This window comes from Hippocampus guttulatus, chromosome 22, assembly GCF_054856545.1.
Source record: "Hippocampus guttulatus isolate MCC_2025c chromosome 22, RoL_Hgut_1.0, whole genome shotgun sequence".
Taxonomy (NCBI): Eukaryota; Metazoa; Chordata; class Actinopteri; order Syngnathiformes; family Syngnathidae; genus Hippocampus; species Hippocampus guttulatus.
The window spans coordinates 8,230,057-8,251,663 of record NC_141282.1 but is presented as its reverse complement, the minus strand read 5'-3'; the positions used below and the strand labels follow the sequence as shown (position 1 = coordinate 8,251,663).

Here is a 21,607-nt window from a genome sequence, read left to right as displayed (position 1 = left end):
CTCCTCATGCTGTTTTTGTTTTTCCAGGAATTCAACCTGAACTTGTGCCTGTGTGTGTGTCAAGAACAGATCAGTGTATCCAAAGCAGTGCCTGGGGGCCTTGTAGTAGTAAATGAGCCTTTATTAGAAACATGACATGTTTGGTATGTGTGTGTGTGGGAGAAAAGAAAGAAAAGAGCACAAAGAAACAACAAAGCCAATCAATCAATCAATGAATGCGTGTCACCATTTGATGATACATGAGGACTTCACCACCAGCAGCAGTCTATTGCTTATTCATGAATTAGGAATACCTATTCAGCTACATTTTCTCTTTCGAGTCTACGTGCTAATGTTTACATGAGCTCAGCGCCCTTGAGCACGTTAGCCCATGTCCCGTTTGCTAACAGTGACCGACACTCCAAGATGTCAGCGAGCCGGTGCGTCCGTGTGGGATTTAAGTCACTGAATACGGAAATGATCATTTGTTTCAACTATTCTACTTCCTTGTGAATACGTTTCGGATGTTCTAGTGTGCGTTCGAAACCTTCAGAATGCACTGTAGGGGTCCTTCTTACTAGCGCGACTCGCATGCTAGAAGAAAATGTTTCAGAAATTTCCACATATGGAGTAAGGTAAAAATCAAAACACACCCTTCATGGCATAGTGGAAACTCCTCAAACGACCTTGATGCCCGAATGCTTGATTGTTTTTCTTCTTTGGCGGCGGGGGGGGGGGGGGGGGGGGGGGATTGATGGATTTGCTTCAATTGATTCAAGGATGATGAAGTTACTTTCTGTACAAATGGCTTCCAACAATGTAGCACCATGTCCAGTCAACACGTACCACACACACGCGCACACGCACAGTTCGACAATCAATAACTCTGAGGCGTCGCCAAGGTGACGAGGCATTCAACTGTGAAACCCAAAGTGAAACGAGAATAAAGTCAACACTAGCATATCGTTGCTCATAAAATCTAAATGAGGGAAATTAACCTCATGCACTGCAAGGCGGTTCCGGTTTAAAGGTCGGCTGGCATTTGATTAAAAACCCTCTCAAGTGAATCCAACGTAACAGCCAAGGGCTGATTATGCCGCTTGAGAGTCCTTCGCTGTTCGCCATGAGTGTGCGCACATCATGGAGACAAAGGAGAAAAACAGCAAGCCCGACTTGACAGCCGGCGTGGCGGCCGCTTTCGAGTGCCCCGTTGTTGCAGAGAGAAAAAGGCCCGTGGGATAAACCTCGCGCATTTAAGACAAGCGACGAGGGCTTCATTTGTCGCCATTTTGAATCCTCACTTTATGAAGCGTTCTAATCTAGCGGGATGGTCGACACCATTCTTTTTCTGTGGTGTGTCAGATATTTTCACTTGACAGGGACTTTAACGTGCCACCTGACACCCAACGCCAAAATGCGCTGCGTGCATCCAGGCCATTATATTCAGAAATATTTAAAATCAAGACTCATATTTTTCAGTACATATACTAATAATTGGAAGGGAAAAAAAAATCACATCAGCTCTCTGATCGCCAACACAGTCTCGGCAAAGCTAACACCTTAGCATCGGGGCTCGCAACTATCAACTAGGTGCACGAGTTGACTTACTTTTTCTTGTCAAGTCGATGAGAACTGGTCGATGGACACGATGGGACGGACATGACGGACAGAGGAGATGGATGACGTTACGAATGGAGTTGCTCAACACACACATGATGGATGGATGGGACGGACTTGACAGATGGACCTGATGGATGACGGTGACGGATGGAGACGACCGTTAGGCATATTCAATCAACCGCGACCATCAATCAAGACAAGTGGTCACGTCTTGACGGTTGCGGTGGAAAGGATTTTAAACCCCCGCGGCGATCAAAGAGCTGAGTTGAGAAAAGCAATAGAGAGGAGACCTATGGCGGCGACGGCGGTCAAGTGGCGGCGTCCAGCAGTTGCCTGAGGGCCCGCTCGATGTTGATGCGGTGGCCCAGCCGGGTGACGCCCAGCTCCACGTAGTCGTCCTTGGTGAGGGCGGGAAGGTGCGAGCCTTCGATCTCGTGCTCCTGGAAGCGCTGGCGATGCTCGGCCAGCCCCACGCTCTCCAACCAGTCGCCCACGTCGTACTTGTTCCACAAGCTGAGCGGGCGCTGCCTCCAGGGCCTGAGCGCCAGCAGGGGGCCGCTGAGGACGGGCGACGGGCACGGGGAGGCGTGCGGGGAGGGCGAGGGCGAGCGGGAGCGGGTTCGGGCGCTGGCGCTGCGCATGACGAAGCGGACCTCCTTGGGTTCCGACGGCAGGCTGAGGCTGGACGACTTGAGGATGGTCAGACCGCGGCCCGAGCTCAGGTCCGGGCGCTCCGAGCAGGGCGAGGGGGAGGAGCCCAGGCCCGGCGGCCTGTCGGAGGAGGAGGGCGACGGGGAGGGGCTGCGGCGGGTGACGGGGTAGCGACTTCCCGGGCGGACCGTGTAGGTGGGGCCGTATCCGCGCTGGGAAATGGTGTGCAGCTCGCCCAGACTGGAGAACAACCTGCGACATCACGTCACTGTTAGCATCAAGCAGGAGTTAGCATGTTCGCCCGACAACTTGAATGTGATTGCTGCTAGAACTGCTACGCAGACGTGCAGGGAAACAAACAAACAAACAAAAAAACCCCAACAATTTCAGAGACTTGGAGTGACCCTTGAAAATTGTGCGAGAAGTGCTTGTTGGTCGAGGGAAAAGCGGGAAAGTCAGGTCCAACAACAAGAGGATCATCCCATAAGGAGCTGTGGCACACTGGTTGAAAAACGTCGCGGCAGTCGGTTAATTTTGTGAAGCGACGCAAACGTTGGATACACGGTCGAGTAGTGGTTAGCAACCGTTAGTGTCGTAGAGCAAAAACAAGAATTGTTTACCAGAGATAAAAACCTACGATTTGCTCTCTCCACTCTCCACACATCTGCAAAAACACAAACCGCACTTATGTTACAGCGCACACATAAACGCCTCAAGCTATACCCTGGTTGGCGCAAACATGCGTACATCGACATAATGGACACACGCGCACCCACGCACGCAGCTAACGTACCTGGCCCCGCCAACTGGGGACCTGCGACCGGGGTCGAGAGGGCTTGGCTCCTCCCCCAGGGAGTGGCTATCTTTGTTGAGGAGGTGGAGCCTGTTGGCAAGGTCCAGGCCCGACTCTGCCCTGGCGCTCAACTCCAGGGCCGAGGCGGACCCTTGGCCGCCCAGTGCGGCGGGACGGCCCTCCTCTTCGCCGCCCCCCCACAGCTTGGAGCGGCGCTGGAAGAGGTAGCGCGGCTGGCGGGTGGCCGCCGGGGAGGCGGGCGAGGACGGGAGCAGCTCGCTGTCGGACGACTGCTTGAGCAGGGGGTCCCTGAGGGCCGAGCGGCCACGGCCAATGGGTGAGCGGAGGCGGGGTTTGAGAGCCAAGGAGGGGTGGCCGGCGGGTGGCGAGGAGGGGGAAGGCGGTGCGGGCGGCGACGCCAAGCTGATGGAGGGAGGCAGCGAGCCGTCACGAGGCTCCTCGTCATCGTCCTGGCCCGTATCGCCCTCGCCGCTCCGCCGCGGGGTTACGGCGAGGGGGGACGGTGGGGCGGCGAAACCAGGGGGCGGTGTCACCAGGCCGATCCGGCGGAGCTCCTCTCTTGTCTCCTCGTCGCTGGATGACAACAGCGCGGGCGGGAGGGTCACCGTATAGGCACCGCCCTCTTCCTCTGAGCTCCCTATGGTCAGGCTTCTCCGCCTGTCAATCAAAGCCGGGTGGCTCTCGTTGGCCAGGTTTGCCAGTGGGACGGGTCTCCAGCGTTCAGGGGACGGCCCGGCGGGCGATGTCACTCCGCCCTCCGCCTCGGGACGCTCCACCTGTCCGTCGGGGAAGAGAGGCGGAGCTACGCGCTTGTGGCGCAGCTCGGGGCTGCTCTGAGGGGTGGTCCGCTTGCTTCGCTGCTCAGGGCTGGTCTGCGGGGTGGTGCGCTTGGAGCGGGGTTCGGGGCTGCTCTGCGGGGTGGGGACCGGGGTGCGCTTATGGCGGCCCTCCGGGCTGGCGGCCGGGGTGGGCAGAGGGGTGGCGGAAGCCGAGGCATGTTTGAGTCGCAGCTCGGGGCTCGGCGTGCGGGCGGTGAGCGCTCGTTCCCGTGCGGCCAGAGCCAGGGCGAGTGGAGACGAAGGATCTGAGGAGGGGAGACATTTTTGATTGTGCTCCAAATGACCCCTGTCATCAAAATTCTTACCCAGAGGCTTGCCGGTCAGCGGGTGCAGGAAGGTGTGCGGGGTCGGCGAGGGCGAAAGGACGGGCGCGGGTGGCGGAAGCTCGCCCAGGTCGTCCATGGAGTGACTCTGGGTCAGGAGAGGAGGCGCCTGGTTGTCGGAGACGGCGCCCTCTACGGATAGGAAGAGGGAGGAGCGGCGGCCGTGGACGCGAGCGCGCTCCGACAGAACCTGCTGCTGGTAGAGCTCTGCCCTGCTGGGGCTGCCTGGGGCGCTGGCCTCTGACTTTGAGTCCTGGTCTTTGAGCCCTGTGCACAAGACGCGGAGGTGACGGAAACCTTGCCTCAAGACGACAAGCTTGATGGCGGGCCGAGGAAACAAGCCCTCCTTGGGTCTAGAACCAGGGCGGCAACAACAACCTACCTTGCTCCTCCACAGGAAGTTGTTTGAGCAGAGGTGACTTCCTCCTTTGGGGTTTGGCCGGGGGGGCCTGCTGTCCCACGTTGGCGTATGGATTTTCGATGGGTCGTCCTCTGCGGCGTGACAACGGCGAGTGTCCGAGGGCGGCGGTGTGGAGAGACAGCGTGGAAGTGTGCGAGGGGGACACGTGCATGGCGGCGGCAGCGGCGTGCAACTCGGGCTGCAGCTGAGGCGTCGTATCCTGCAGGATGATCATGGAGCGGGCCTTCCTCTGGCGCTCGGCGTGGCTCCTGGACGGCGTGTCCGAGAGCTCCTGCAGCCTGGGCTCGGCTCCCGGTTTGAAGCTGGACCGGGTCAGGCCCTCCCCTCGGGCGGGGGGAGGAGGCGGGAGGAAGGAGGGGGGCGGCCCAGAGTCCAGGAGGAAGAGCGGGGATGGAGGCGGAGGCGGCGCGGTCTGGGGAGGCGGCGGGATGAAGCTGTCGGTCAGAGAGGAGCTGCGAGGAAAGCGACTTTCGTGGATCAGAGCGGAGATGCGGTCGTCCTCGGGGGTGCCTGGACGGTGACACGTCAGCATTTGGTCAGTCTCGGGCTCCGATATCATGCGAGCAAACCGCTCTGCCCCGCTGCGATGTAACAGCGAGGCTAATTGGCATCATCGTCCCGCCATACGAATGCGGCTCAAACGAGCGGCGCTCTGGTCTCCTACAGCAGGGGTCCCCAACCGCCGGTCCGCAGGGCATTTGGTTCCGGGCCGCACAGAAAGAACTTACATGTCACTTTCCGACATGCTACCTGTGTGAGGCGGGGTTTTCTGCGGCAACGGCGACTAAAACAAAATTACGAAGTAGACTGCACATAAAACACACACTTGAAGGGTCATTGTCTCCTATTACGAGATGGGACCGTCTGGTTGCAGAAAATCAAGCTCGGGGCCGTGGTGAGTCGTCATTTTCATGCACTTTGAATTTGCATTGTATCGTATTTTGAAGGCATTAAACATTAGCATCGCAATCAGAGTGTTGCGGCCAGATTATACGCTCCTTGTGTTATTGTTATTATATTTTGAAAACGCCACAGTTTTCACGCAGCTCATACCATATTATTTTGTTGTATTATTTCCGCCACACCTTAAATGCCGGTCCCTGAAAACATCGTCTGACATAAACCAGTCCGTGGGGCAAAAAAGGTTTGGGACGCCTGTCCTACAGTACTTGCCTGCCATGCCCTCTCTCTGGAATTCAACCGTTCCTTTGCTCCTCAAAGCCTACGTCTATACTACAACCTTGACAAGAACTATATGTCAAAACCAGAACCTGTTTTTCGGACTCCACACCTTTTCTTTGGAATTCCAACCTTCTCTTGCCTCTTGATAGAACCTGCCCTGGGGGATTCCAGTATTCTGCTGCCAACACAACTTTGCCTTTGGACTGAGACTGAAACGTTCCTGTGAAGACTCACCAAAACTTTTGGTTCTGGACATTCCTCGGGGCAGCGCCATGGTGCTCTTCTCCGGGCCGGAGGGCGGGACCAGACCTTGACGCTCAAACAACGACTACAAGCACACACAAACACACACAATATATTCAAGTGTGACGAGCACCGCGGTGTGCATTTTGTTAGCGTTTCTCCAGAATCTTACATTAATCTCAGCCTGAGTGATTCTGCGGCTGGTGGGCCTCTGCTTCACTGTGGCCGCCCGGAAGTCATCGGCGGGCCGGGACCGCAGAACAACTTCCTGTGTGTTCCCCGCCAACATGTCATCCAGTTTCTCTGCAGGCCGGCGTTTTGTCAGAACACTTTTGTTTTCCCCATTCTATCCCCCCCCCCCCCTCCACTTCTGATGTGACTTGTTTTGCATTAGCAACATGGCTGCATGCAGAGAAAACCTCGATTACAAAAGCAAAGTGAGTGCTGCCAGTTTAAAGATTTTTCAGACTCCACTTGCGACTATTTTTCCAAAAAGCGACCGTAATCTCACGAACAGACAGACATCTTCCATCCCACACACACACACAACAGAAGCACTTTGACGAACGTTCGGTAAGTGTAAAAGGGCGCGCAGTGTGACCTCGATGATTACATGACTCACCAAAACGCCTCCTCCTGGCTGCACAAAGGAAATAAGTCAACAACTCCTCTTACACATTGACTTTGTGTGTGCACGCGCACGTGTGTGCTTTACCTATCTCCTCCAGGTCAGCGGTCATGGACTTGGATCGAAGAGTCAACGAAGTACTGGGGGCTCGCTTGGGAGGGGGAGGGGCTGAGAGAGGAAAACCAATCGGATGCCAGCACTTGGTGAGAAAGCAGCAGTCCAGTCAACGCTGGTGGACTTCCTGTCCGAGCATTTTTGTGACCCGGTGCACTTGTCTACTTGTGTCTGAGCATCCTTCAGACACAGCGCACTCGTTCGTGTACAGTACCCGCGTCCTCGTGTCGACTTCTGTCCTTCAGTCTGAGTGTACCTTGTTGACTCGTGTCCTAATATTCGTGTACTTTACAAATCTTGTGGACATGTGTCCAGTGTGCTTCTGTCCTAGCATTCACGTGTCCCTGACGAATTTGTGCTCGAGTGCATTTTGTCTACTTGTGTCTCGGGTGCACTTAGACCCTCGTGTACTATTCTACTTGTATCTGTACCCTCCGTGTGTCCTAGAATCCCTCAAATGCCCTCGGACCATAGCATCCTTGTGCACTAGCGCACTTGTGTCCTCATATTCTTGTGTCACTGTGTCATATATACTCGTGTCCTTGTTTGGCACACTAGGGAGCTAGCAAGGCTCGACTTGTATCGTAGCGTCCTTGCATCCCATCTCATGTCTCTGTGTGTATCTGTCAAACCTGTGTCCGAATATTCTTGCGTCCTAGAATCCGCGCGTCCTTGTTTAGCCCACGAGGTGCTAGCAAGGCTCGACTTGGCGGAGGAGGAAACGCAAACCTTTCTTTCTGAGCAGGTTGGTGTCGGATTTGCGGGAAACGGATACGACCTTCATGAGCAGGCGGCTGCCGCCCTGTCGGATGAGCGCCACCACCTGGCGATGGCCGACCTTCACCACATCTGCGCCATTCACCTGCACGCAGCAATATCGATGACGATATAAAATCTTGGCCACTCGCGCCTGTCCCCAACCAAAGAAAGGGAACGATCAAACCTCAATGAGGAAGTCTCCGGTCCGTAGACCGGCTCTCCAGGCCACGCCACCCTGGTCCACAGACTCCAGGTACTGCAGGGCGGGGAACGCCGGCGTGGGGGCAAATTCCTCGATGGGAGTCTCGGCTTGCAACGGCACAAAGCGAGATTCTTTCCGTGAGGAGCGCGCCACTGAGCGTTCACATTACAGAGAGTCCCTAATCCCGAGAGCGCGTGCCCCCCCTCAACCCCCTACCTTTGGCTCCTCGCAGGACAAAGCCAAATCCTTCGCTCTCTCTCTTCTGCAGCACGGCCATCTTCTCCTCGATCACGTAGTCACTGACGACAACGCGATGGGAGTCGTTAGCAGCGATTCATCGATAAAAGCACTTATCGGCGACTTTTGTGAGGTGCACAAGTCACCTGTAAGAGGTGTAGTTGTCGTACGAGCCCACCGTGTAATGTCTGAAGAGCCTCTTGGTGCGGTCCTCCCTCGTCTCTGAAATGCATTCTCAATTCATTCCAGTTGACTTTTTGTCTTTCTTCCATGGCTTGTGCCCAGCTTCAACTAACAACAGGGCCGCAAACCGGTTCGGATGCGAGTCAACCTTTTAATCGGCGGGCGACAGCGTGATAGGATGAAAAATGGAGGAAAAATTGTCCGAAAAGGGAATTTGGATTGGATTGGACATGACATGTTGAAATTGCTTACCAAGCCTGGGGTCATACTGCCTCATCTGAACTTCTTCAACGCAGTCGGCAGGAAACCAGCCTGTTCTTCCTTTCACGTTGCCTTCCCAGAATCCACCTTCACCAATGGACAGAACTGGAGATGCAAAATCAAGATGATGAGTTTTTGTCCTTGGGAAAAGAAAAAGAAAAACCCCCAACCAAACAAAGTCTCCCATTTTGCCGGTCTCGTCACCTTTCACCCTCTCGCCGCGGTGCAGCTGGATCTCTCCGGAGCCCTGGGGTACGTGGGAGCGCGTGGCGATGAAGGTGCGCCCCGGCACGGCGCTGTACAGCCGCTTCTTCCTCAACTGCGGGGTGGCGGGGGGAGACGACGGGGGGCTGCTCTCCACGTGACCTCCGCCGCCACTCGGACTGAAGATCACATGTACCGGATGCGCGTTTTGTCACACGTTGGGTTTTTGGAGAATAACTTTCAATACTGTGAAGTGTGCATGCCAAATCTTGCATATTTGAAAATCTACTAACGAAATAACGTTTCGACATCTTCATTCATCCATTTCTTGGCGGCCATGTTGCGGCCCGCGGGCACACTCACCTGAGGCGGCGCGTATGTCGTCGTAGCGAGTGCGTGTGCGCGTCGAGGTGCGTTTCCAGGCTTTGTAGGGATGGTCCAGGGGAGGAGGCGGGGCTTTCCAGGGCGTTGTCGCTCACCGAGCGAATCAGAGAGCGCGGCGACGACAGGCCGTTTCCGGCCGGGGACCTGATGGCTCCCAGGCGGCGCCGCTTGGTGTACGATGGAGATTCTCGGAAGGGAACTGCTTGCGCACGCACAAACAAAGAGCCTCAGCGCTCATTCGTAACCTCAATTTCCCTTGTGAGTGGATGAATAAAGTATAGTAGCTATCGAGCCGTCAGGTCCGATAATATTCTGAGGCGCGGCACTCACCGACGTCAGAACTTTTGTGGATCTTGATGATTTCGGCCAAATCGAAGTTCCCGGCGATGATGGCGACCTACACAGACAGACATCCATCTTGGTTAGATGATACATTGGCTTTCAGACCTTTTGAGGTCAAGTCGAATTGTCCCTTTAAAAAAAGTTAAAATCACAAGCGCAGCGTTTCCCACCTCAAAATGTCTTTTCCGATTGAAATGAACGGCAATGAATCATTTCCTGACAAAAATAAAATTACTTTCTATTTTCTTCTATTGTATTAATTGAGTAGTTTTGGCCACTTCAATTCCTTGTTGTGTTTGTGCCTAGTAACTAGCGTATTTGTCTCCTCAAATGAAGTGAGGCATTTGTAGTTGTGACCTGAAAGGCAGTCTGGTTGTTGTAGTTCTTGATATCCTTGTTGGCTCCTCGGAACAGCAACACTCTGGCACAGCTGTCCTGCAGAAGGCAGCAAACAACAGCCGTGATCACGACTTCTGAAAACTCCCCAAAATACAAGTCTAGTGCCGCCATCATGGCCAACATTAAAATCCAGTAGCTTAGCAGGCCGAAGAATTACTCTTAAACGAGATTGAAGCTTTATTCTGAAAAGGTTTATTTAAAAAAAATAATGGAAGACAACTGTAATGAAATAACGATTCAATTAGCATGACTGAAAGGAAAAGGTAAATAACAACGGTTAATAAATGCAAAAAAAAAAAAAAGAAAAAAGATTGAGATGCGCTTCAAAACGTGGCCACAAGAGGGAGGCCTCGCAGCACTTTTGATGCATCATCCTCCTACCTGGTTGTAGAGAGCGCAGAGGTGCAGCGCGGTGTTTCCCGATGCATTCTGGGAGCTCATGTCAGCCCCATAGAACAACAGGTGCTCCAAGTGCTGCACGTTCCCATGGCGACATGCCTAGGCACGGACACACGTACGCACGCGTGATTACGTGTGCTATATGTGTACATATAATTGTAGCGATGATTTCAGCAAGTGATTGAGCAGGCGTGGGTGGCTGCGAGTGAGCGGTTGTCACCTGGTGGATTTCCTGCCATCCGTTCTCGTCGGTCATGCCTGTAACCAGGACAACCAGAAACCTTTTAGCAGTGACCCGAAACTGTTCCTGACCCCAGTTCCCTCCCCATTCCACGAAAGCCTTGAGAGCTGACCTTGAAAGCTCTCACCAAAGCCAAACATTCGCATCTAAAGCCGCTTTTGAATGCGTAACCCAAGTGAGAAGCCCTACTTCGAGAGCCGAAACTTTCAGTCAGAAGGAAGCAAGACGTTTGAGGTACCGAGCGTGGCGTGGTCCTGCAGTAGCAGCTCGCAGCAGTAGGGGGCCCCTCCCACCATGGCGGAGTGATAGAGGGGAGTCAGCCCCCTGCTGTCTTTGTAGTCCGGAGACGCACCCAGGTCCAGCAGGGTCTGCAAAGGACCGGAAGCCAGTCACGGACGAGGCGGGTCGGCGCTGCCGCTGGCGCTGCCGCCCAAACGCTCTTACGGTGAGAGCCGAGCTGTTGCGGCACATGACGGCCCGATGCAGAGCGGTGATTCCGTCCCTGGTGCGGAAGTCCAGGTGAGCGCCGCCGCTGCGAAGAACTTTGATGAGCTCGCAGCTCTCCTCCAATTGGACCGCCAGAGTCAGCGGACACTCTGAGGGGAGGAGGGGCACACGGCGCCGTACTTTCACATTAAAAGCATGTCCGTTGTCCATTTGACATCTTGCTCACAATAAACAAAGTACGGCGGGGGGGGGGGGGGGGGGGGCATTCGAGGATGGATGGATTATTTCAAACTAAATTAATACGTTTGGAAATGTTTTTAAAATCATGTTTAAAATTATTTTTTCTTTTAAATCATATTTGATCGAAATCCCATTCAAAGCAGTTTTTCAACATCCCTTGGTTGTCACATCGTTTGACGAGAAAAGACAACCACCAGACACGGCGCCCATTTCTGCACATGGTGGAACTTTTTCACCCGAGGTATGGGCAACATTTTGCGATGGTCGGCCACATTGAAAGACTGTGTACACACCGCCGCTGTCTGAGTCGTGGAAGTTTGGATCGAGGCCCTTTTCCAGCCATTTGGAAACCTTCTCCACGTTCCTCTGGTGGACATGTTCCATGAATCGCTTCAGGTTGGCCTGCGACGGACGAACGAGTTGGTCAGCACAGGTTTTTCGCTCATCTGTCATCAACTTTGTGAGAAGTTCGTGGCCTACTTTAGTGTGCAGCTTGGCCAGCTGCTTGTCATCTACGTAAGTCTGCGTGTAAATTCTGCGTTTGTAACGAAACTGGAAGAAATCGTCGCAATGTTAGTGCACAGGGGAGGAAAAAAAAAACTGAACATTTTTAAAGGCGTGTTCGGAATCAGTCGCTTATTCCCAAGACACTATTTAGGGATTTGGATGTCGTTCGCTCATCAGCCAAATGAAAAACAACCCACATATTCCCGGTTGGAGTTTTGCTACTTCACCAAATTCGGATTTGTTTTTGGAACCGGATTTGTTTTTGGAACCTGTTGTTCACGAAAAAGAGCAAAGTATAGTCCCCACTTGCGGTGGCATCTGGGTGTCGGGGAACTATTTTTGAACGGAGTTGAGGAACCTCATTTTGAGCCGGGAGTGGGGTCAAGGACCGGCCGGCACAGTTCCCTTTCCTCAAGGCAAATCGCCGGGCTCCACTTTAACGGCCAGGGAGTGATTCCAAACACAGCCTGGCTCGAGTGAAATAATCTGCGGTCAAAGCGCACCTCGAGGTACGGAATGGGCGTGATGGTTGGGAGAGGGTACTCTTTCAAAAGTCGCTCCTCGTCCAGAAACTTGCCAGCTCGGCCGTTGAACGCCGGCTGGAAGAGACCATAGTTCAAAACATCCGACAGAGACTGAGTCAAGGTGACCAGAACCCTCTGCTTACTGGTCCAAACGGGTAATTCTGGGTCCAGCCGCAAACACTTCTGAGAGAGCCACAGACGCACACACGGACATGTTTGATGCCACACTTGCTCACTTTGGCCCGGCCGGCCGGCACTTCCTCCTGGTTGCCCCGGAAGCGTGCTAGCTAGCGCGTGTGTTACCGTCTGCTGCAGGTCCGGGATGCCGATGCGGACCACGATGCTGTTTCCAGAGGGCGCGTCCTCCGCGTCGTCGTCCCGGGCGACGGGAGAGCCTGTCGGGTTGCCGTTAGTAACCGCCTGTTGGCGTGGGCGATCATGTTTGGCGTCAGCAGCCGGACTCAGAGGCATGTGGCTGCAAGACAGGAAGTCGCTCCCAGTCACGCAGCCCAGAAGAAACTCATTCGCCGGCGCCCACGTCACTCACCCAAGCCGGGCGCGCCTTTTGAAGCCGCACGCGTTCAAAGTCATATGGCGAGGAATGTGAGGTTGGCCCAGCGGACCAAAATAATGCCAACATCGCATTGCGTATTTTGCACTTTCATAGCATTGCAAACTTACAGCTTTGCAGCATGTGAAGAGTGCAAGGACTGCTTTCCGATCGATCATCTTATGTTTCTGACTCAGTGATTACCCCCCCCCTTTTTCCCCCCAAATACATATATGACTCAGGATAGTGGGCTTTCATTGTCGACATCTTTTTAACCTTTCCAGGCGAACTTCATTTGACCTTCTGAAAGTCCAACTGTTCAACGTTTCAGTCATGTTGCACACATCATTCGACCTCCGCATTCGGCATTGGTAATAATAGCTGCGGATTGTGACATCACTTCCTGTTTTTCAAGACCGCAGGCGCGCACACCCTAATGAATTCCAAGAAGAATCCAAGGCCCAATCATTTCCGAAGAACGATTTCTTGGTCATGTGTCAAAAGTTGCCTTTAGGCGTCCGTCAGTGACTCTGCCAAGAGCAAACTAAAGTACAATCCCGGCGCTTCTCTACTTCCTGTTTGTGCGACTCTACTTCCCGTTGACGAAGACCACCAGTCACTTGATGAAGCCCCAAACCGAACGGCCGCTCGCATCCCAGTGAGTTGGCGAGTGACGTGTTGTCATGGCAACTGGAATAGCAGGGAATCCTGTGCTAACCTCACTGTGTCACTCTGCGTGTGCGCGTGTGGTCGACATGCTCGCAGTTGCTACGGCAACGCAGCCGAACACATTTTTCGCAGTTTGACGTGCGAAAAGTACATCCTACCTGCTGACTCTCGCTCTTTTTCCGTCCGGCACCGACACATCTGGGACATCGTCAAATGGCGGCGAGATGATTGTGAGGGGGATTTTGGCGAGCCAAGCGCGCTCCCTTATTTTTGTAGAAATAAAGACATTGCTTTAGAGTAGTGGGCAATTTTGAGACCTAAAGACTTTTTTTTTTAAGATAAAGTTTTGTTATTTTGAGACAATGTTTTCCTGCTCCATGAAAAGGCTCTTTTCCCAAGAACTACAAGTATAGATTTGTCGTTTTCTTTTGGGCTGGTGACAGACCAAGAGGCCACAAGATGGCCGCAATACTTTGGCCTGAAAGGAGCTCCTCTCCTGAGTTCACCATAGTTCCTTTAAACCAAGATGTTGGCAAACCACTACTCGTGCCAAGGTGAGGCACATCGACTCACGTCAACATAGTTCCCTGGCAGCAAAAAGCCACCAGATGGTGGCAAAGCAAATCTGTGATCGGAATAATGCTCCTGAGCGCACTTCGTCATCGCTTGGAACCGAGGTTGCTGAGCGTAGTGGCAAAGCAAGACATGAAGCTCCTCAACTAACACTCCTTGGCACCCAGATGCCCGGAGGAGGCGCCAAAGACACACTTTCGTGTGAATAAAGCTCCTCAACTCAATTCCGAGTCACAGTCAAGTCTGCCAATTCCTGTAATTGATGACCGAAGGGAGCATCCAGCTAGTGCAAGGATTGATCCCGTGTTGCGTCGGCTAAAGCCTCCTACCTATTGGCAGCACTCCCATCCAACTTTTCCAAAGCACGATCTGTTCCCGAGCCTGACGGCGTTCCTGCTTCAGGCTTCCAATCTGCTTCCAATCCGGTCCACTCGGACGGGGTCGCTCTGCGTTCTGGACGTCCGGGAGGCGCTGGAGACGGTTCGGGCGGACGGCGGCGGGGAGACCTTCAGACGCTATTGTGGGAACTGGTCGGCCCATCCTGGGAAGGGGGAGGAAGATGGGGGGGGGGGCGTGCCAGGATGTGGAAAAGGGGAGGGAGGGTGAGAGGAGAAAAGAAAAGCAGCAGGTTGGTGGAGGCCATTTGAAGACAATTACTGGACAGCCATTTTGTTCTCGAGCGAGGAGTAGGGTTGATGCTAACTTGGTAGCTAAAAGCTAATTTGCCACGATGGAATTGGCACAAATGTCATGAAATGTCACCAAAGAAATGGAAGCAACTAAGAATCACCAATTGTTAAAAAAAACAAAGACACTATGGTGACAGAGCCCCAACAAGAGGACATGTCAGAAGCAAAAAGAATCTCCACTCTCCACAAAGATCACAATAACCTCCTTTGAGTCACGCTTCCTGTTTCCCGTCTGTGTGGGCGAAGGAACGGACGCGAGGAAGGAAAAGGTGAGAAGCTGGACAACTCTGATAAGACGCGCACGCAACCACACGCACACATTTGATCCACATCATGTGAGCTTTCTGTGAATTTTTTTACCATGAGACCCAAATCCTGATCCAGATCACTTGCCAGTTCTTTACACACGCGTGTGTGGTGGACCACGTCACTTGACAAATATGTTTTGTGATGCTTTGCAAGTTGCACTTCAACTGACACGTTTAGAAAACAAAGCATGAGATCCAGATCTAGAGCTGATCCGCTTTCACATCCGGTTTGTTGTCGCACGTGAGTGACGGTGCGCGTGGGTTAGCTGCATAAACACTTGATGTCGGCTATGAATTTAGGACACTGTTGAGTTGAACTACAAGCCAAACATTCAAGATGTACGACCATCCAATCCAGATGCTGATCCAAATCTGATCGACTTGTGGTCACACCTATATGCCGTGCACGTGCTGGAAATGGAGCTCCCCTTGCCCATTACCATGGCAACCAATGGCAGGAGTTGAGAAGATCCACTGTTCTGTCTCACACACACACACACACGCACACACACACACACACACACTTTATCTTGTCAAGTTTCTCACATCACTAGCAGCTCAAACACGGAGGCTTGTTGTTATTCTCACAAAAACCCGGTGTACACAAGACATTAACTTGTCTCTGAAGACTCACACGTTACCATGACAACCACGTGATGTGCCAAAGAGAGACACTTCCTGCTTGAAGTGGTCTTTTTTTTTCCCCCTCCGAGCATGAGCACCAGATCAACTCTCAGATAGACTGCGGCCTACACACTCACTGACGCGCTTACGTAACAAGCGCGCGCGCGCACACACACACACACACACACACGATGATGAGGGGATGGTGGAGAAAAAAAAGTAGGAAAAAGGAAAAAAGTGAGGGCTGGCTAAGACAGAAGGTGAAAAGAAAGGGGAACAATATTAAAACATGCGAGCGAGGAGAGAAAGCATGAGGAGGAGGTGACGAAACAAAGTATTGGAAAAAGAGAGGAAGGGAAGACTCAAACGAAGGAGGAGGTCAGGAAAGGAGAGGAGTCAAGAAAAACAAGGAGATGAGGAAAGTAGGCGAGGAGTCTGGGCGAAAAGGAGGTCAGGAAAAAGAGTTAAAATGCGGACAATGGAAAGGTAAATAGGAAATAGGAAGGAAGGAAGGAGGATGATAGAGAGATAGATCAGGAGGAAGGACAGATGGAGGCGAGGAAAGGAGCCAAGAGAAACGACAAGGTGCGGAAGGAGATGAGGAGTCAAGGAAACAAGGACGTGTTGAAGGACGGAAAGAATTGAGGAAATGAGGTGAGAGAAGGAGAGGAGGTGTCAAGGGAGCAAGTGGGTGAGGAAGGCGACGAGTGAAGGAAATGAAATGGAGGGGAGTTGGCGGAGAAATTAGGGAAGGAAAAGAGGAGTCAAGGGTGCAAGGAGGTGACAAATGGGCAAGAAAGGCGAGGAAAAGAGACGTGTTGGACGCGAGGAGGTGATCCGAGGGGAGGAAGTGTCGAGGAGCAGTCAAGGGAGCGGCGAGGTGACAAATGAAAACGGAGGTGAAGAAAGGAGACGTCTCGGAACTGAGGACACAATGGAGAACAGCAGTCAAGGAAATGAGGGGGGGAAGGAGAAGAGGCGGTGAGGGAAAGGAGAGGAGTGGTCAAGTAAAACAGGGGCGAGAGGAGAGGCCGGAAGTCAAGGAAGCCCCAGGAGGAAAGCGGAGGTCTCCAACGCAGCAGGATGGGGGCATCCACGGGACAAAAAAGCCATCGCCTCACAAAAGTTGAACTGAGGAAACTTCAAACTGTTCCTTCAAGAAACTCCTCAGTTCACACAACTCTTACCTGATGTGATCTTAGCGTAAACGCTCAGGCGTGATCGACCAAGCGGATGACAGGCCACGCCCACGAGAGCGTGTGATGGAAGGAGACAACTGGAGAGGACGCCCCAAAAAAGTTGAGCACATGAACGAGCAGCTGTTGTGATGCTGACCTGATCACAGGCGCGCACGTACACGCGCGCACATACACACACACATTTGTGCAGCGACTCACCCAGCAGAGCAGCGACTTGTTCTCCATCTTGATGACTGATGGGAAAATGAAGAGGAAGCTGATGGAGGAGGAGGAGGAGGAGGAGTAGCTGGAGAGACGGGAAGATGAAGAGGAGAGAGGAAGACGCAGGATGAGTGGAAGGCTGGTTGGTCGCTTCAGCCCACGCACGCACATGCACGCGTGAACATGCGCACGTTATCTCCCACTCCAACGCGTGGGATTGAAAACACACCTCTCGCTCACTCGCTTTTTTTTTTTCTTCTCCCCCTCTCGCTCGCTGGCTTCCACAGCGAGAGAATCGGGGTGATCGGCGTGGGTGTCGAGGAGCGGCCCTGTTGCCATGACGACGATGCACCCGAACAGCAAAGGTGGGGGGCCCCACTCTGGCCTATCAAAGCTCACCTGGTGCATGATGGGAAAGCAAATAAATTCAAATCTGACTCGATTCAAAATCGCTCCCTCGCCACCATTTCGGCTCTCAAAAACTCAAAACTACCGCAATGGAATTCATTCGTTCCATACGCTCGAATCTCAACTTATCTTTTGACATTGACATGAATGGAAAAGCCAGCGAGCTGTTCCAGACACCCCAAAAATAACAACAAAGTAATGTAAATGTCAAGATTTTTTTTTGCATCAATTCAGTTGACATTGTGCTGCCTTAGCCACCTGGGGGCAGTATTCTCTAAACCTACACAAACACAAAGACAGTCACTCCAAAGTCAGCCTTCGCGGAGGAGAAAGAATATATGCCGACGCAAGCTCCTCAAAGGTGTTTGTCATCATTTAATTCTCTTTTTGCAAACGGTTGTTCACAAGTCCAAAGGACGGCTTTATCTTAAAAAAAAACACGTCAGTCTGGTCACTTGTATTTCAAGGCCTCACTCGACATATACATGATGTAGTTCACTACATTGAAAAACGGTTGACTTGACTCGATCTGTCAATTTGCCTGGAGCAACTTGGCTGCCACGGCCGGAATCCGCTCCGCCCCCAAAGGACAGTTACGGTCCGTGACATCTGAGGGGGGGAAGACTTCATTAAAAACGTTTCTTTACGAGAGACAAAAAAAATAGACCACCGTAGAGCAAATTAATCACTGGCGTCTTTGCAGCTGCGGTGTTACAGCGTCCTCTGCTGGAGGTTTTCCGCCAGGCATTCAGCGCTCCGGAAATGTGACTTTTTTGGTTCACTTGAACTTTACTGGCAAGCGCGGGTTTCCATGACAACAATGTCACTCGACGCTTCGCCACAAAAAAAGAGGAAACTTAAGGCCACTTGCTCCGTTTGATTCTCACAGAGGCATCTTAATTGCACATAAAGGAGCTTGTTTCTCGGTTTTCTTATTGCTAACTGTTGTTTCTATATTACTGATGCGAGTAGAAATTTTTGGTTTTAAAAAGGAAGAGTGACATGAGATGGAGGCAAAATTTGTAAGGTCTGTAAAACAGTTTATTTTCACAATGTTTTCTAATGTGAAATGGTATTATAATAACCAACAAATGATTGAACAAAACAGAGCAGTTATTTTTACTCCTACTCTATTTTATATGGTATGAAACAGAACAATTATTTTGTGATGAAAGAATGAAAATAAGTTCAAATCAATTTTCGATAAACTTCTTACAACACGAACCGCAAATCTACCGTGACACCTTTCATTTTGAGCATTTATTTGCAGAAAATGAAAAACGGTCATGTGTCAAAAAAGGTCTCGTGTTTATTTGGTCTTTTTTTTCCTACAGCTGTATTTATGAGAAGTAATCAAAAAAATCATGCAACAAAAAATACAGGATACAAGATCAGGTCCATGCTCAGTGTGCTGGATGATCAATTTTAAATTGAGAAGCTTTCCATTGAGCACGGTTGATTTCTTTTGGAAAACAAATGTTTTCAGTTTAGCGGCTTTGCGTGTGTGATTTACGTGTCAGTGTGTCCCTCCAGCAGCAAGTCAACATAGGCTCTTGTCACCAAACTCTCCTTGGTCACGCCCAGCTCTTCCATTAAACCTTTGGCCACCTGCCACCATAAAAGGATGAGTCTCGACGGGCTTTTCAGCAGCTACTCTGTATCTGACAAGGGAGAAATAAAACACACACACACACACACACACACCTGCTGCCCGTCCTCCAGCATCTGGTCCGGGCGCATCACCACCTGGTGACAAAAAAAATAAAAAAACTGACTCAAATGATGATCGGCCCACATAGCACAAATTGCCATGAGGACTAGATGACTAAAACAAGACCTCAAGTTCCATGTAGTGTCCCAGGCCGTCCACTGCGTCCAAGTGCACCCGCGTTTGACCAATGAGGAAGAGACGCCGCTCTTTACGCACCTCGCCTTTCACACCCAGGGCTTCGGACAGCACAGCCTGAACAAATGCAAATGGCAGGCATAAATACATACGTACATAAACGGGAAAAGTGTTTCTACCTTGAGGCTGGTCGGGTCCGAGGTGGGGCTGATGGAGTATCGGGACAGTTTGGGTCCATCCGTGTCGGGACGCTCGTAGAAAATCAGCTGACCCGAGCCGTCCTAAACACAAACAAACAAAGGCGCGTTGACGCTTCGCTGCCGCACGGACGGGCGGACGTACCATGAAGTCCCGCAGCTTGAGTCTTCCTTGGCGACAGTTGAAAAAGGTGTCGTGCTGCCTGATGACGGTGCCTTCCGATTGGCTGAGCTGGGACGCCATCTTGGCGAACTGCAGCGGCTGGCTGACTTTGGCCTTGATCTCCACGTTGGACGGCATGTCCACTGAGCATGGAACAGCACGCAGGGACATCATCATCAATGTGTCGTACAGCAATCACTCGCAGTTACATTATGGACAGGTCGCCAGTCGATTTCAAGTCAATAACGAACCAAAAGAGGGCCGGAAATAAACACCCCAGGAAAATAAATATCTTCAGACATACTTTTAAAAAACATATATACATCAAATAAAATGTCTACCTTTTTTATAGTGCCTATTTAGACGATATAGAAAGGAAGACATTTCATCTGTGCTGTATGTTACACATACAGTACATTTGACAATAAAGTTTTATCCAATATAAAGCATAAACCGTCTCTGAAGCATTCTGTTGAGTTTTAAGGGTCATAATTTAAAACACAAGAAAGTTAAGACGTTAAGACCTCAAACATTTGAATGCTGGCGAGGTGGCTAACAACTAGGTGGTGTCGTTCATGCTAATGTTACTAGTTAGTTTAGCAGCGTTAAGCTAACAGCACTCCATCATGTTAACTTTTTAGCCAGCGGCTTCTGGTTATGGTTGGCCTACAAACACAACAAATAGTCGCGTTACTCACAAGTCAACATGCCCAAGTTTGCGTTTTGAGTGGGTTTTTTTGTCGCTTCCGGGTTGTTTGTCGGCGAGCGAAGGGGGCCGTAAAGTTGAGTTTGCCGCGAAACCCACCGCAGTCTGAGATCAGTCCCAAAACATCCCGGAAGTGACGCTGCGCCGCAAAACTGACCCGAGATCAGTACTGTATTTTCATACCACGCTCGATCGGAAACCGTTGCAGGCCCTTTTAAGAAGTACAAATTAACTAAAAATGAATTCTGTCGTTGTCCCTTATTCGTTCATTATGACAACGCAACTGGTTACAAATGAGTTGGCTGCGTGTTGTCTTTTCATGAGGATGATACATGAGATGCGTTTCCCTCAAATATTTCTTTCCACTCAGAGACACATTCGTGACCTTTTTCACACACTTCAGACAATTGATGCACTCATATTCACCAAAACATTTTTACACAAACACACTGTCAGATACTCCTGAAATCATCCCATCCAAACAAGTGAACTAAAACATGCTCTCCCTCACAGACAAACAAGTGCAACACTTTCAGGCAAACAAATGGAACTGTCCCACAAACCAGCAAAACCATCCATCCATCCATCTTCTACCGCTTATCCGGGGCCGGGTCGCGGGGGCAACAGCTTTAGCAGGGAAGCCCAGACTTCCCTCTCCCTAGCTACTTCTTCCAGCTCTCCCCGGGGGATCCCGAGGCGTTCCCAGGCCAGCTGGGTGACATAGTCACTCCAGCGTGTCCTGGGTCTTCCTCTGGGTCTCCTCCCGGTGGGACATGCCCGGAACACCTCACCAGGGAGGCGTTCAGGAGGCATCCGAATCAGATGCCCAAGCCACCTCATCTGGCTCCTCTCGATGTGGAGGAGAAGCGGCTCGACTCTGAGCCCCTCCCGGATGACCGAGCTTCTCACCTTATCTCTAAGGGAGAGCCCGGACACCCTGCGGAGAAAACTCATTTCGGCCGCTTGTATCCGGGATCTCGTTCTTTCGGTCACGACCCATAGCTCGTGACCATAGATGAGGGTTGGAACGTAGATCGACCGGTAAATTGAGAGCTTCGCCCTTTGGCTCAGCTCCTTCTTCACCACGACAGACCGATACAACGTCCGCATCACAGCAGACGCTGCACCGATCCGCCTGTCGATCTCTCGCTCCCTCCTGCCCTCACTCGTGAACAAGACCCCAAGATACTTAAACTCCTCCACTTGGGGCAAGATCTCTCCCCCGACCCGGAGGGGGCACTCCACCCTTTTCCGACTGAGGACCATGGTTTCAGATTTGGAGGTGCTGATTTTCATCCCAACCGCTTCACACTCGGCTGCGAAACGCTCCA

At 51.9% G+C, this 21,607-nt stretch overlaps 2 protein-coding genes across 7 annotated transcripts; both read right to left on the bottom strand.

Moving 5' to 3' along the window:
• Positions 1–100: 100 nt before the first annotated feature.
• Positions 101–17,120, bottom strand: shank3b (SH3 and multiple ankyrin repeat domains 3b). Of its 6 annotated transcripts, none has more exons than XM_086102710.1 (28): positions 16,954–17,120; positions 14,265–14,476; positions 12,287–12,618; positions 12,123–12,218; positions 11,593–11,664; positions 11,406–11,514; positions 10,870–11,021; positions 10,664–10,793; positions 10,405–10,442; positions 10,167–10,283; positions 9,744–9,821; positions 9,375–9,441; positions 9,024–9,246; positions 8,661–8,839; positions 8,448–8,561; positions 8,159–8,234; positions 7,992–8,074; positions 7,758–7,882; positions 7,544–7,676; positions 6,788–6,868; positions 6,695–6,712; positions 6,245–6,375; positions 6,064–6,157; positions 4,609–5,157; positions 4,209–4,493; positions 3,044–4,148; positions 2,888–2,914; positions 101–2,502 (listed from the first exon to the last, which is right to left on the bottom strand). In XM_086102710.1, the coding sequence occupies exons 6-28, from the start codon at positions 11,494–11,496 to the stop codon at positions 1,908–1,910; spliced, it is 4,491 nt and encodes a 1,496-aa protein (XP_085958836.1). In that variant the 5' UTR covers positions 11,497–11,514; positions 11,593–11,664; positions 12,123–12,218; positions 12,287–12,618; positions 14,265–14,476; positions 16,954–17,120; the 3' UTR covers positions 101–1,907. The 6 variants fall into 6 exon arrangements, with proteins under 6 accessions (XP_085958836.1, XP_085958837.1, XP_085958838.1 ...); XM_086102711.1 differs by having other exon boundaries at positions 12,123–12,326; positions 12,447–12,618; XM_086102712.1 differs by having other exon boundaries at positions 9,024–9,243; positions 12,123–12,326; positions 12,447–12,618.
• A 599-nt stretch (positions 17,121–17,719) lies between these two features.
• Positions 17,720–20,426, bottom strand: LOC147186457 (uncharacterized). The gene is made up of 7 exons (XM_086102716.1): positions 20,269–20,426; positions 19,553–19,713; positions 19,390–19,491; positions 19,202–19,327; positions 19,069–19,110; positions 18,878–18,972; positions 17,720–17,973 (listed from the first exon to the last, which is right to left on the bottom strand). Exons 1-7 carry the CDS (start codon positions 20,276–20,278, stop codon positions 17,958–17,960), a joined length of 552 nt encoding a protein of 183 aa, XP_085958842.1. The 5' UTR covers positions 20,279–20,426; the 3' UTR covers positions 17,720–17,957.
• Positions 20,427–21,607: the final 1,181 nt, after the last annotated feature.

What these genes read in the sequence shown, in the direction of transcription:
- shank3b (XM_086102708.1), bottom strand. Translation starts at nt 12,614, where the DNA reads ATGCCTCTGAGTCCGGCTGCTGACGCCAAACATGATCGCCCACGCCAA. An exon ending in GCAGTATGACCCCAGGCTTG is followed by an intron (nt 8,235 to 8,447) that starts GTAAGCAATTTC and finishes AATGCATTTCAG; the next exon opens with AGACGAGGGAGGACCGCACC. An exon ending in TGTCCTGCGAGGAGCCAAAG is followed by an intron (nt 7,883 to 7,991) that starts GTAGGGGGTTGA and finishes TGCCGTTGCAAG; the next exon opens with CCGAGACTCCCATCGAGGAA.
- LOC147186457 (XM_086102716.1), bottom strand. An exon ending in CGGACCCGACCAGCCTCAAG is followed by an intron (nt 19,328 to 19,389) that starts GTAGAAACACTT and finishes GCATTTGTTCAG; the next exon opens with GCTGTGCTGTCCGAAGCCCT. An exon ending in GACACTACATGGAACTTGAG is followed by an intron (nt 19,111 to 19,201) that starts GTCTTGTTTTAG and finishes TTTTGTCACCAG; the next exon opens with GTGGTGATGCGCCCGGACCA.